Source organism: Gekko japonicus, unplaced genomic scaffold (genome assembly GCF_001447785.1).
Source record: "Gekko japonicus isolate JY-2015 unplaced genomic scaffold, Gekko_japonicus_V1.1 scaffold639, whole genome shotgun sequence".
Lineage (NCBI taxonomy): Eukaryota > Metazoa > Chordata > Lepidosauria > Squamata > Gekkonidae > Gekko > Gekko japonicus.
In genome coordinates, this window is record NW_015176471.1 from 235934 (window position 1) to 250072 (window position 14139).

Consider the following 14139-nt stretch of genomic DNA (forward strand, 5'->3'; position numbering starts at 1 on the left):
TGGGGGGGGGGGGGGAGGCGGGCGACACAGAGAGTGGTTTGGGGGTATGGAACCGAGTTTCCCAGGCACCTCAGTTTTTATTTAAAAAGAAGCAGCAGGTTGTACAGGCTCAAAAATACAGTTTTTCTCAAGACAGGGTCAAGATTACTTTGGTTTGGTGCAGAGTTTTGCTTGTTTCTCTAACACACAGTACTCTCCGCTCGAGTCAGGAGTAAAGTGGAAATGGTGGGTTTTGGAGGAGGTGCTTGCAGGAACTGGCATCACGTCTGCCTGTTGTCTTTACTTGGAGCAAAGTTGGAGACAGGGCCAGCTCTTCCACTAGGCCAACTAGGGCGACAACCTAGGGCACAGATTTCCGAGGTGCGCAGCGAGGCTCCTGCTGCTGCCACCCGCCTGCCCCCAGCATGACTTTCTGGCCACCGGGGCCTAGGGGAGTTTAAAGGTTTCCCTTGCTCAAAAGCCAGTCGAGTCCGACTCTAGGGTTGCGGTGCTCATCTCCGTTTCAAAGCCGAAGAGCCAGCGCTGTCCAAAGACGTTTCCGTGGTCATGTGGCTGGCACGACTAGACGCCGAGGCACACGGAACGCTGTTACCTTCCCACCGAAGTGGTACCTATTTATCTACTTGCAATTTCTTGCTTTCGAACTGCTGGGTTGGCAGGAGCTGGAACTAGAGATGGGAGCTCACTCCGTCATGCGGCACACTCGGGTCTCGAACTGCTGAACTACCGACCTTCCACAGCCTGCAGTTCAGCGTCTTAACCACTTGAGCCACTGCAGCTCCTCTTGGGGGGGGGGAGTTTACAAACAAACAAATGAACAAGGAAATCCTGGAGCAGAGTTTGGCAGGTAATAATGATGAGAGTGAAATGGAGCCTCCGTGTTGGGTGAGGGGGGGGGGGGGCCACGAGGCAGCCTCACCTGGGGGGCCCCCCCACAAGCTAGCCTCGCCTAGTGTGCAAAAAAAATCTCGGGCTGGCCCTGGTTGGAGAGGCCTGGGGTGTCCTCACTTTCCTCTCCCTGCAGACCTTGCCGCTCCTCAGCCAGCATTTCCTTCACTGCCACCACCCTGCCGTCTCTTGGGGAGAAAGAAGCTCTGCTTGCCTGCCGTCTCTACCTTGGTGCGCGCACAAATGCTTGACGGCAGAAACACGTTTCCGTGGGATGCCATCACGGTGCGCGATTAAAGGCTGTCAGTTGAAATGACGTTCAGCCGGTGGCAATCTTCCCGTGTCATCTCCAATAACGGCATATTAAATCCCAATCCACGAGGAACGCCTTCGCCTTCCGGAAGGTTACGAGGCAGGCGGCGGCGGCACCTGCGACAGTCTCATGGCGCATCTCTTGCTGCCTCGAGGGCCTGTCAGCGCCTGGGAATCTCTGCTTGCTGCCTTCTGTCTTTTCATTTTTAAAGCAGGTCTCTGGGCCGCATTAATGCAACGGTAGTCGTCTTGTGGTGTAAAGAAAACGCTGTGATGTGAGGAGAACAAAAGGGGCTGAAGGTGGGACATCTTATGTGCATGAAAGAGGGGAGATGAAAAGAGTGCAGGACAGAACGCGGAAGAAGACTAGAAGGCCAAAGTTTTCGTGCACAAAGTGACCGGGAGGGAGTCTGCGGAGAAACTCTGAAGATAGCTGCGTGCACATGAAAACTTATACCCAGAAGTAAACTTTGTTGGTCCTAAAAGGTGCCAATGGACTCAAACCTTGTTCTGCTGTTTCAGGCCAACATGGCTACCCCACCTGGAGACTCTAAAGTTCACTAGATCCCCGATCGACTTCTGTTGTCCCGGTAGGCAGCGAAACAGACCATCAGCAAAACGCGTCTGATCGCTAGGCGAGAAATCCCTTCGGCAACCACCGGATCCGAAGCTCAAAGAACCAATTCTTAGCTAGACGGTTCTGTTAATCGCAAAGAAGTTCAAACTGTGCGCAGCTTGGCTGCAGCTGGAAACCTCCCGGGGTGGACTGAGCCGAGAAAAATTCTGCAATCCAACCGCAAGGCATTTTGCACTGACGCCCACCCCCCCGTCCCGAAGCACCCCCCCTCCCCAACTTCCCAGGAAGGCCGTCCTTTAAACTGGATTGACTTTGGCTATGTTCCGGGGACAGACGGCGCAAATAGGATACTTGGGCGAGTCCTCCCTAGGAACCCTGTGCTGTAATCCCACCAAGGAAGGTGCCCCCCATGTTATGATTCATGGCAGCTGCCAGGATCGTCGTGCCCCCCCCCAACATTCTGCAGACTCTCCCCTGGAAGGTTACAGGAGGGGAGAGGGGCAGCCCATCGCTTTCAGCTGTCAGTGGTTTGAGACACCGAGAAGTCCAGGCGACCGAGCAGCAGCAGCAGCCCGGGTGTTTCGCTGTGAACTTTCTCACCCTTTTCCAGAGGAGGAGTTTTGAAGTCTTATTCAGCCTCCGAGAATCTCCCCTGGGAGGAGTTTGCAAGCTCTGAGCAGCTGTTCCGGAGAGGGTGGGGGGGGGAGAGAAATGCCTGGCCTTCCCTTCCACTCTTCTGTAGAGGGCTGATTTGCTTGCAGTTGGCGTTACCGTGTTTCAACCTCTCCCCCCCCTCCCCGCACTTTCTCATGGGCGCCATGTGCTGCGCGGTTCAGAGGAAGCCAACAAAGGGACCCCCGCCCACGAAGGACAAAGATAATCATACATTTTATTCATTACGTCGTCATTGTGTTTGTAAGCTTTGATCCGATCGGGTTGTCCGGGGAAGCGTCTGCCGTCTGGTTGGCGGGGAGCCATTTTAATTAATGAGGACGATGAATTATAATCTGCACGGGTGAGAGGGAAGCACAGATTTGCTTTCCGCGTGGGCTTTGGGAGAGCCAGCGTGGGGCGACGGGCAAAGTGTTTGACGATAGAGAGACCCGCGTTCAAATCCCCATCTCGGTCCTGAAGCGCACAGACTTGATTTTTGGTCCAGTCACCTTTCTCTTAGCCGAACCTATTTCACAAGATTGTTGCGTGGATAGGCTGAAGGGAGTGAGGCCTATGCATACTCTCAGGCCCATAGCCACGGTGGGGCTCCCTGGGGCGATGCCCCCCCTGAATCTGCCCTGCCCCTCCTGCCCTCCCCCCCATCCTCTCCCCCGGGCTCCTTCTGGTCTCCAGCACCTTCCGTAGCTGCCCTGGTCAGTTTCATTCCTGCCTCAGCTGTTAGGTTTGGGCCATTTAAACCTAACTGCTGACAGGCGGAGAGGGAATGAAACTGACCAGAAGTGGCAAAGGGGGCTTCCCTTTCCTTCCCCAGCCTCTTCCCCCCCCCTTCTGGTCAGTTTCACTCCCTTCTGGTCACATGATGCCAGCAGCACTAACTACACTGGTGCTGTGCAGTGTTTCTTGGAAGAGGAGGAGGAGGAGGAGGAGGAGGAGGGAAGGTCACATCAGCAGGTGCGAGTGGAGGAGTGGGGGAATCAAACCCGGTTCTCCCAGATTAGAGTCCGCGCACTTAACCACGACACCAAGCTGAGTTAGTGTGAGCTAGCTCACAGTTTTTTAGCCTCCAGCTCACGCATTTTTGTCTTAGCTCGGGAAGGAGGGCTCCAGAGCAAACTAATTTACGCAGCAGCCCAATCGCTCGCTCACCACTTTAATGCCCAGTCGCTCACAAAGTAGAATTTTTGCTCACAGGACTCCACAGCTTAGAGGGAGCTTTGTGATGTCATCACTGACGTGCCCCCACCCACCCACCAAAAATATTTCTGGCTACCGGCCTGTGTCCTCTCCTGGACTCTCCGGAAGGTAAAAATGTAATAAGATTGCAGCTTGACCCACAAAAAAAAGAAAAGAATCTTGAATCTCAAGATATGTCTTTCCATCGTAAAAATTCACAACTGGGGCAAAATATGTGAAGGATGCAGAACGGACTGACAGCTGGCTTGTAAACAGAACCAGTGGGGTGCTCCTGGAGGAGATTCCCTCTCATAGATGCGCACAGATCCTGCACTCCAGGGTTCTAGAAGCTCTTAGGTTGAAATTTCCTCCTCTCTCTCCGTCCCCTCGCCCTGCACTGGCTCTAATCTGCTCTCCACAGATGCCTCGTGAGTCATGCTCAGTCCTCATCGGAATATTTTGCATTTGCCAACAAACGATGTATTTTTGAGCCGTTTTTGATATTGGTGGTATTGTGCTTTGAGAATGGTGTAGTGGTTAAGTGCGCGGACTCTAATCTGGAAGAACCGGGTTTGATTCCCCAGTCCTCCACTCGCACCTGGCTGGATGACCTTGGGCAAGCCGTAGCTCTGATAAGAGCTGTCCTTGAAAAAAGAGCAGTTTCTGTCAAGAGCTCTCTCAGCCCCACCTGCCTCACAGGGTGTCTGTTGTGGGGAGGGGAAGGGAAAGGAGTTTGTAAGCACTCTGAGACTCCCTTGGGTAGTGAAGGGCGGGATATAAATCCAATCTCCTCCTCCTCCTCCTCTTTTTCTTCTGGAAAGAGCCACTTTGGTGTCGTGGTTAAGTGTGTGGACTCTAATCTGGGAGAACCGGGTTTGATTCCCCACTCCTCTACTTGCACCTGCTCGATGACCTTGGGCAAGCCATAGTTCTGTCAGAGCTGTTCTCTCAAGGACAGTCCTCTCAGAGCTCTCCCAGCCCCGCCTACCTCACAGGGTGTCTGTTGTGGGGAGGGGGAAGGAAAGGAGTTTGTAAGCCGCTCTGAGACTCCGAGTGAAGGGCGGAGTATAAATCCAATCTCCTCCTCCTCCTCTTCTTCTTCTTCGTCTTTCAGGTGCTCCTGGACTTTTGCTCTTTTCTGCTGCTAAAAGACAGACGAACACGGCGCCCCATCTCGATCTATTTACCCATCTTAGGCTCCCAGATCTCCCTACACAGGGCCTGTGCTTGTACCAACTGCAGTGTGCCTGTCTCCATAAACAGGGGACAGTATAGTGTAGTGAGTAGAGCGTTGGCTTCAGACTGTGGAAACATGGGTTCAAATTCCCGCTTGGCCACAGAACTGGAAGGCGGCCTCCGGTGAGGCTCTTATCTCTCTCCGTTGCTCCTCCCTTGCTGGGTAGTTCTGAGGATGGGATGGAAATTACCTCACCTAGGCTGCTTTGGGCTTTTTTGGAAGAGCAGGACGCAGAGCTATAAACGCCTCCGCTGGCCGGCCTCCTGCCCTGCCTTCGGACAGGCCTGTGCTGCTAATAATTACTTGTTTCCAGTTTGGTGTCGTGGTTAAGTGCACGGGCTCTAATCTGGGAGAACCGGGTTGGATTCCCCACTCCTCCACATGCAGCTGCTGGATGACCTTGGGCAAGGCATAGTTCTGATAAGAGCTGTTCTTGGAAAAGAGCAGTCTCTCTCAGAGCTCTCTCAGCCCCACCTGCCTCACAGGGTGTCTGTTGTGGGGAGGGGGAAAAAGTTTGTAAGCCGCTCTGAGACTCCTTTGGGTAGTGAAGGGCGGGGTATAAATCCAATCTCCTCCTCCTTCTCCTCCTCTTCTTCTTCCTCTTCTTCCTCTTCTTCTTCTTCCTCTTCTTCCTCTTCCTCTTCTTCTTCCTCTCCCTCTTCTTCCTCTTCCTCTTCCTCTTCTTCTGAGCAGTGGTGTTGGAGGAGGATTCGGGGACAAAGGGGTAGGGTTAGTCTTTAGACCAGTGTTGTGCTCAGGTCGTTTGCCCCAACAGGTAGCCTGGAGGGGCCTCCAAGGATTGCCTTTACACAAATCCAATCAAAATCAAACCTTTAACGGCATACAGAATAAACTAAGGCAAATCGTATAACAAGAGGGGAAAAGAAATAGAAACTTAAAATCGTTACAATTTAAATAATAGCATCAAATCATCACTATATCTTATCTTGACGAAACTTTATCGCACCCTGAAGAAACGAAGCAACCTCCTCAGTCACACCCGGGAAACCCACTTTACACATTGCACTTAGAGTAACTGGGAGTAGAGCAACCTCCGCTGCAAAGAATAGACGTTCCAAGGTGCCATCGGGAAGGGGCATTATTTAGGCTGCCGTATTAAGTTAGTCGTATTTTGTTACTGATCTTTGGTATTTTTGTACATTCTGACTCTAACCCATAGTTAGTTCACAATTTCTGTGTTTTGTAATTTTGTAACGGCCAGTGGCTAATTACGATGAACTGAACTGAACTGAGTAACCTCCAAGTTTGGCCTGCGTAGAACTTTGCGCTGCTTTTTGAAAGTGAAAAATTCTAAAATGGGTTTTTTTTCTAGGTACTCAGCCACCAACCACAGGAGACGTGGCCATAGCTGCTGCGCCGGAGAACACCACCGTGGCGGTTGGGGAAAGCGCTGTGCTGGAGTGCATGGCTGCCGCGGATCCGACGCCGTTTGTCTCTTGGATACGGGAGGGTAAATGCAGAGCACCATCCTTTTGACGCCCAGGGGGTAGCTCGAGAACCTTTCATTTTTAAAACCTATTCCGGGGGAGCGTGACGAGTGCTCCCTCTAAGCTGTGGAGTCTTGTGAGCAAAAATTCTACTTTGTGAGCTACTGGTATTGAAGCGGTGAGCGAGCGATCTGGCGGCGGCATAAATTAGTTTGCTCTGGAGCCCTCCTTCCTGAGCGGAGACAAAAACGTGTGAGCCGTAGGCTAAAAAACTGTGAGCTAGCTCACACTCGCTCAGCATAGAGAGAACACTGGGCGTGACACTCCGTGGAACTGAATAAACGGAGGCTGAACCAGCGCCGGAGTGGAGCGGGACTTCTAAGCCAGGCCGGCCAATTGAATCTCAAGCGATACAAAGCATGCAATTTATTTTACATTGTTTGATCTGTAAAAGATACGCAGTTCCAGTTACTGGGCACCTTTTGATCTAAAATTAGTCGCGGCCCCTGGATTGAATGACACCCCTGGCTGGAAAGGTTGGGTTGGGCTTTGGACGGCCCTTCTGTGGGGACTTCCACGGGGCTGGTGGGGATTCTGGCCAGCTGTTGGCACTTTGCAAAAATAACCGGTGGGTTATCTTTAGGATTATAAGGGGGGGGGGGAATAGCGGCCGTTGAAGTCACAGGGGAGTGGGAAATGGGGCAGTTTTTAAAGTAAGATGGCCATTTCCCTATTGGGGTGAAGACGGCATTTGAAAGGATTAAATCCGGCACGGAACAAAACGCTTGGCATATGGACCAGATTGTAGATTAGAAGCTGTTTGCTATAAAACAACTAGATTCGAGTTGAAGAAGAGGAAGAGGAGGAGGAGATTGGCTATGGAATCTCAGAGTGGTTTACAATCTCCTTTCTGTTCTTCTTCCCCTGTGAAGTAGGTGGTGCTGAGAGAGCTCTTTCCAGAACTGCCCTTGAGAGAACAGCTCTGACAGAACTACGGCTTGCCCGAGGTCATCCAGCCGCTGCGAGTGGAGGAGTGGGGAATCAAACCCCGGTTCTTCCAGATTAGAGTCCGCGCACTTAACCACGGCACCAAATTGGCTCAATAATACCTTAGAACAGGGGTGTCGAACTCATTTGTTTTGAGGGCCGGATCTGACATAAATGGGAGCTTGCCAGGCCGGGCCACGTGTGTCATAAAATGTAATGCCAGGTAGTGGAGATATAAACTTTATAAAGGACACAAACACAAAGGGTGGGTTTTTTTAACTTAAAATAAAAACATGCTTAAAACATCAGCACCCTTGCAATATTTTGTTTATTTAACGGTGTCTGATAACTGACACCGCTTGCTCTGAATTATTGCATCAAAATGTCTGTCCTGTTGCAATCCTGAGTATGCTGTTCAGATGAGTATCTGTAAGCTTCAAACATGCGATGACGCAGCAGCAGCAGCAGAACTGGAAGCAGAAGACAGCCAGTTCCACTGCGGGCCTGAGAGAAGCCCTCCGGGGGCCTGATCTGGCCCCCGGGCTGCATGTTTGACACCACTGCCTTAGAAACTAATAAGGTTTTCAAGGTACGAACTTTTGAGAGTCAGAGCCTCTCAAAAGCTCCTGCCCTGAAAATCTTGTTGGTTTCTAAGGTGCTACCGGACTCGAATCTGGATCTTCTCCTGCAGGCCAACCCGGCTGCCCTCTGAGACTATTGCCATAAAGCTGGGATCTTTGCTGAGTGTTCCATGATTAATTAGGGGAAGTGTCTGTGTAATCTTCGCTTGGTTGCGTCCCCTGACTACATGGGAGATGACTGTGGCAAACATGGCCCTTCTTTCCAGCAGGAAGGAACTGGGTTCCATAAGCCAGAGGAAGCTAAAATAGTAATAACCAGGGGTCATTTCGTAGAAAAAGAGGTGCAGGAGCTCATTAGCATAACTCATTTGCATAGGCCACACCCCCTGACATCACCGGAAGTGTGTCAGAAGGCAACACCCACCGCCCAGGCTCCACTGGACTCTTGGATTGGTAGCTATTGGGTGGGGGGGGGACGTGCAGATCTGTCCTCACAGAGGAGGGAGAGCTCGTACCTGAATAAAACTTGGTCTTAAAGGTGACACTGGACTGTTTTTTGGGGGGGCCTCTGCAACATACCTGGCTGCTTCTTGCTCTGACCGAGGGCTGCTGGGAGCAGGGGGCGGGGCTTGTTGCATGTGCCCACCCCCTGGGCTCTTTACTGCCGGAGCTCCGCTCCTGTGCACTCCTGCAGGAAAGGACCCCTGGTAATAACAGTATCTTCTACAGAGGCAGTTTGGTGTAGTGGTTAAGAACAGCAGGACTCTAATCTGGGAGAACCGGGTTTGATTCCCCCAGTCCTCCATGTGCAGCCAGCTGGGTGACCTTGGGCCAGTCACAGTTCTCTCAGAGCTCTCTGAGCCCCGCCTCCCTCACAGGGTGTCTGTTGTGGGGACGGCAAGGGAAGGTGATTGTCAGCCGCTTCGAGACCCCCTTCGGGTAGTGAAGGGTGGGGTATGAAAGCAATCTCTTCTTCTTCTTCTTAAATGTCTTTGATCACTTCTAAAGTTGTAGGTTGTCATTTGCCGGCATCAGTATCTGGCTTTGGAGTTTGAGTGGTGGGGTTGTTGTTTTTCCTCTCCATGTGCAGATGGGAACCCCATTTCCACCGATGTGATCGTGTTGGGACGGACCAACCTTGTGATTCCTCACGCCCAGCCCCACCACGCCGGAGTGTACGTTTGCCGTGCCAATAAACCCCAGACCAGGCAATTTGTGACCGCCGCGGCTGAGCTCCGAGTCCTTGGTGAGGGCAAGAGAACCAAGACTTTCCGTGCAACGTCTGTGAAATAGTCCAGTTGTTCTGGTGCTGCCCGTGAACTCCAGCTAGCGGTGTTTGTGAGAACCGCCTTCTTTTCTAGCATGCGTGCTGCCTTCCTGTCCTGCCCCAGAGCCAAGGTGCCATAGTGTTTAGCGAGTTGGACTGGGACCCGGGTTCGGATCCTCGCTCCGCCATGGAAGCTGTCTGGGTGACCTTGGGCTTGTCACACCCTTGCAGCTTTACCTCCCTCACAGGGTTGTTGTGAGGACAAAGAAGAGGAGGTGAACAGCGTAAGCTGCATGGGATCGCCACTGGAGAAAATGGCAGGATCAGTGAAATAAATGAATAGGTAGTCAGGATCTGGTGCCTGTTCCAGGAAGAAGGAGATAGAACGAATGATGTAATTTCCTTTCCTTTTCCACAATAGCTAAGTGAAGAAGATGTGTTTGGTGTCGTGGTTAGGAGTGCGGACTCTAATCTGGGAGAACGGGGTTTGATTCCCCGCTCCTCCTCCACATGCAGCTGCTGGTGTGACCTTGGGTCAGTCACAAGTTCTTTCAGAGCTGCTCTCTCAGGAGCAGTCCTCGAGAGAGCTCTCTCAGCCCCACCTGCCTCACAGGGTGTCTGTTGTAGGGGAAAGGAGAAGAAAGGAGAGGAAGGGAAAGGAGATTGTAAGCCGCTCTGAGACTCCTTTGGGTAGTGAAGGGCGGGGTATAAATCCAATCTCTTCTCTTCTTCTTGCCTCAAAGTTTGGGCTACAACAACTGAGCCATGTATTTATGTATTTTTAAACTGTGTTTTAACAAAGAAGGAACTTTTGACTCTCTAAACCTTATACTCTGGAAATCTTGATTTCTGAGGTAATCCTAACTCAAATCTTTGGAAAGGTAAAGGTAAAGGTTTCCCTTGCTCAAAAGCCAGTCGAATCCAACTGTAGGGGGTGGTGCTCATCTCCATTTCCAAGCCGAAGAGCCAGCGCTGTCCGAAGACTTCTCCGTGGTCATGTGGCCAACATGGCTAGATGCCGAGGCGCACAGACCGCTGTTACCTTCCCACCGAAGTGGTACCTATTTATCTACTTGCAATTTCTTGCTTTCGAACTGCTAGGTTGACAGGAGCTGGGGCCAGAGATGGGAGCTCATTCCGTCATGCGGCACTCGGGTCTCGAACTGCCAAACTACCGACCTTCCGGTCTACAGTTCAGCGTCTTAACCACTGAGCCACCGCAGTCCCGTAACTCAAATCTTACCCCTGTATTTATAGAATAGGGTCGTAGGAACCCTATCACTTCAGTCTTGTTTCATCTATGCTGGCTTCTGGTTTGCTTCCAGGCTGGATTCAAGGCGCTGATATTGACCTTGAAAGCCCTGTAGAGCCTGGGACCAATATACCACCCTCTCCCATACGAGCCTACCTCTTCACTCCGATCATCTTCGGAGGCCCTGCCTGAGGTGCTGGTGCCATCTTAGGCTTGACAGGTAGCGAGCCAAGAAAGGCTTTCTCGGTTGGGGCACCAAAAGGTTTGAGGCACGCATGTGGCTACTCACACCCACCTGCGGGCTAAAACTGATCTTCAGTCTGGTGGGTCTAGTACCCTTGATCTTAGAACCATAGAGTTGGAAGGGATCTCCAGGGTCACCTAGTCCAACCCCCTGCACAAGGCAGGAAATTCACAAATACTTCCCCCTCCGACACCCCCAGTGGCCCCCTCTTCCATGCCCAGAAGACAACAAAAAAAAAACCCAGGATCCCTGGCCAAACTGGCCTGGAGGAAAATTGTTTCCCGATCCCCAAAGTGGTGATCGGCATTTCCCTGGGCATGTAAGAAAGAGCCACGAGAACTAAGCACTGAGGCAACCCTTCCTGCCCTCCCTTCTCGTGATCTGCCTAAGTTCACAGAATCCGCATGGCTGTCAGATGGCCATCTAGCCTCTGTTTGAAACCTCCAGAGAAGGAGAGCCCGTCACCTCCCGAGGAAGCCCGTTCCACTGAGGAGCCGCTCTAACGGTCAGGAAGTTCTTCCTAACGTTTAGATGAAAACTCTTCTGATTTAATTTCAACCCTTTGGCTCTGGCCCGACCTTCTTTGGCAACAGAAAACAGCTCCGTACCATCCTCTGTATGACAACCCTTCAAGTACTTGAAGATGGTGATCATCTCTCCAGGCTAAACATACCCAGCTCCTGCAACCTTTCCTCACAGGACTTGGTCTCTAGACCCTTCACCATCTTTGTTGCCTTCCTCTGGACACGTTCCAGCTTGTCTCTATCCTTCCTAAAATTGTGGTGCCCAAAACTGAAGACGTTTAGGTGAGGTCTAACCAGAGCAGAGTAAAGTGGTACCATCGCTTTGTGTGATCTGGACGCTATACTTCTGTTGATGCAGCCCAAAATGGCATTTGCTTTTTTAGCTACTGCATCACACTGCTGACTCATGTTCAGTGTATGGTCTACTAAGACCCCTAGATCCTTTTCGCATATACTGCTGCCAAGACAAGTCTCCCCTATCCTATAATTATAAATAAATAAGTGCAGAACTTTACATTCATCCCCACTCAAATTCATTTTATTTGTTTTAGCCAAATTTTCCAGCCTGTCAAGATCATCCTGTATCCTGACTCTGTCTTTTACTGTATTTGCTTCCCCTCCCAATTTAGTATCATCTGGAAATGTAATAAGTGTTCCCTTTATTCCTTCATCCAAATCATTGATAAAGATGTTGAACAGAACAGGTCCCAGGACAGATCCTCGAGGCACTCCACTTGTCACTCAGACAGCCACTGCTCAGCCATTCGATCTAGTCTTGCAATCCGGAGCAAGAGAGAATAGATCCGCTCCATCTTCTACATGACAGCCCTTCAAATACTTGAAGACTGCAATCATGTCCCCTCTAAGCCTTCTCTTTCCCAGGCTAAACAGACCCAACTCTTTCAGCCTTTCCTCGTAAGACTTGGACTCCAACCCTCTCGCCATCCTGGTTGCCCTCTTCTGGACACGCTCTGAACAACTTCATGTCCCTCTCTTCCTTGTGGACTTCTCCTAGGAGATAACCCACAAGGTTGCCAAATTTTCCCCACGGGCGTGTGGGATACTCAAACGGCTGATTGAGTCCCAGTAATTTTGCCTATCTGTTCAAGGAGGGTATTAATTTCTTTGTCCTCCTCCTCTTCCCTTACCCCCTGCTCCCCCCCCTTCCTTCCCTTCTATATATGTTGTATATATTGCCCCCTCTGTGAAGTTTTACGCCTTCTTAAATTTTATAGTAACTGTCTCATTGATTTTTGTATTTTTTTTAAAGAAGGTTTTAAATGATACGTTCATAAATTGTTGTCATCCACTCTGAGCGAGATCCGGGGAGAGCGCGTTATACATCAGGACGAACGAACGAAATGTTTTGTCTTGTCACATTGCACGTGTGTTTCTTTTTATTATTTGCTGCTTCCTGGAGCTGATCTTGTATTGAAACCGAGTTTCATGTGGCACTCTGGAACTCCCTCCCCAGGGAGTTTCTCTCGGCGTCATAGAATCGTGGCCAAAGGCCATTCCGACTCTGTGCTCTCTACAGGAGAAGGCTCCACTTTCCGCCCTAAACGCAAATAATAATAATAATAATAATAATAATAATAATAATAATAATAATAATAATAATAATAATAACAACAACAACAACAACAGTAATAGTAATAGTAATAATCCAATTTCAGACAGCCTTTAAAGCAATAATAGCTCTCGAATAAAAACTATTTTTTAATCTGTTTGTCCTTGTTTTAATTGTCCTATATCTTCTACCCGGAGGCAGCAGTTCAAACAGGGAGTGTTCAGGGTGTGACAAACCCTGCAGAATGTTCTTTGCTTTTTTTCAAACATCGAGAGCTATACAGTTCCTCCAGGAACGGGAGAGGGCAGCCAATAATCTTCTGGGCTGTGATGATAACTCTCTGGAGTGCTTTCCTATCCACAGCCGTACAACTGGCAAACCAGGCACAGACGCAGTATGTTAAAATGCTCTCTATTGAGCAACGATAGAAAGACATCAGTGTCATTCTTCCTCCCTGCAGCTCCTCCGTCCATCTCCCAGGCACCCGAAACCATTTCCCGGACCCGAGCCAGCACGGCCAGGTTCGTCTGCCGGGCGGAAGGGGAGCCGCCTCCCAGCATCCACTGGATGAAGAACGGAGAGCCCCTCCTGTCCAACGGGCGGGTGAAGGCCCAGAGCGGCGGCACCTTGGTCATCAACCAGATCGGGATGGACGACGCCGGCTACTACCAGTGTGTGGCGGAAAACCAGCTGGGCATGGCGTGCGCCACTGCCCGGCTGGTGGTGATCGTGCGGGAAGGGTTGCCAAGCGCGCCTAAGCAAGTGACGGCGAGCTCGCTCTCCAGCACGACCGTCTTAGTATCCTGGGAACGGCCGGAGTTCAACAGCGAGCAGATCATCGGCTTCTCCCTGCATTACCAGAAATCTCTGGGTAGGTGCTTTGCCTTCGTCTTGATCCCATCGCAAACCTTTTGTGGGGTTTTTTTGGAATGATGAGAAATAGCACCCTAAGAGATCTGCTCCTGAAATCATGACTGTGGACTGGGAAAAGTAGCTCAAGTCCCATGGCACCATTAAGACCGACAAAGTTTATTCGATACGTTTGAATAAAACTTTGTTGGTCTTAATGGTGCCACTGGACTTAAACTTTGGTGTAGTGGTTAAGTGCACCAGTTTGGTGTCGTGGTTGAGTGCGCGGACTCTAATCTGGGAGAACCGGGTTTGATTCCCCACTCCTCCACTTGCACCTGGCTGGATGACCTTGGGCAAGCCATAGTTCTGATAAGAGCTGTTCTTGAAAAAGAGCAGTTTCTGTCAAGAGCTCTTTCAGCCCCACCTACTTCACAAGGTGTCTGTTGTGGGGAGGGGAGGGGAAAGGAGTTTGTAAGCCGCTCTGAGACACCTTCGGGTAGTGAAGGGTGGGGTATAAATCCAATCTCCTCCTCCTCCTCCTCCTCCTCCTCC

The 14139-nt window shown here is 50.8% G+C and overlaps 1 protein-coding gene across 1 annotated transcript in view; it reads left to right on the plus strand.

Annotated features, from left to right (window-relative positions):
- The window catches only part of IGDCC4 (immunoglobulin superfamily, DCC subclass, member 4), an 82013-nt gene that overhangs the window by 18108 nt on the left and 49766 nt on the right, over positions 1 to 14139 (plus strand). Inside the window, exons 5-7 of the mRNA XM_015427136.1 lie at positions 6196 to 6333; positions 8969 to 9124; positions 13196 to 13606. Of these exons, the coding sequence (XP_015282622.1) occupies positions 6196 to 6333; positions 8969 to 9124; positions 13196 to 13606 (705 nt within the window). The remainder of the gene's footprint in view (positions 1 to 6195; positions 6334 to 8968; positions 9125 to 13195; positions 13607 to 14139) is intronic.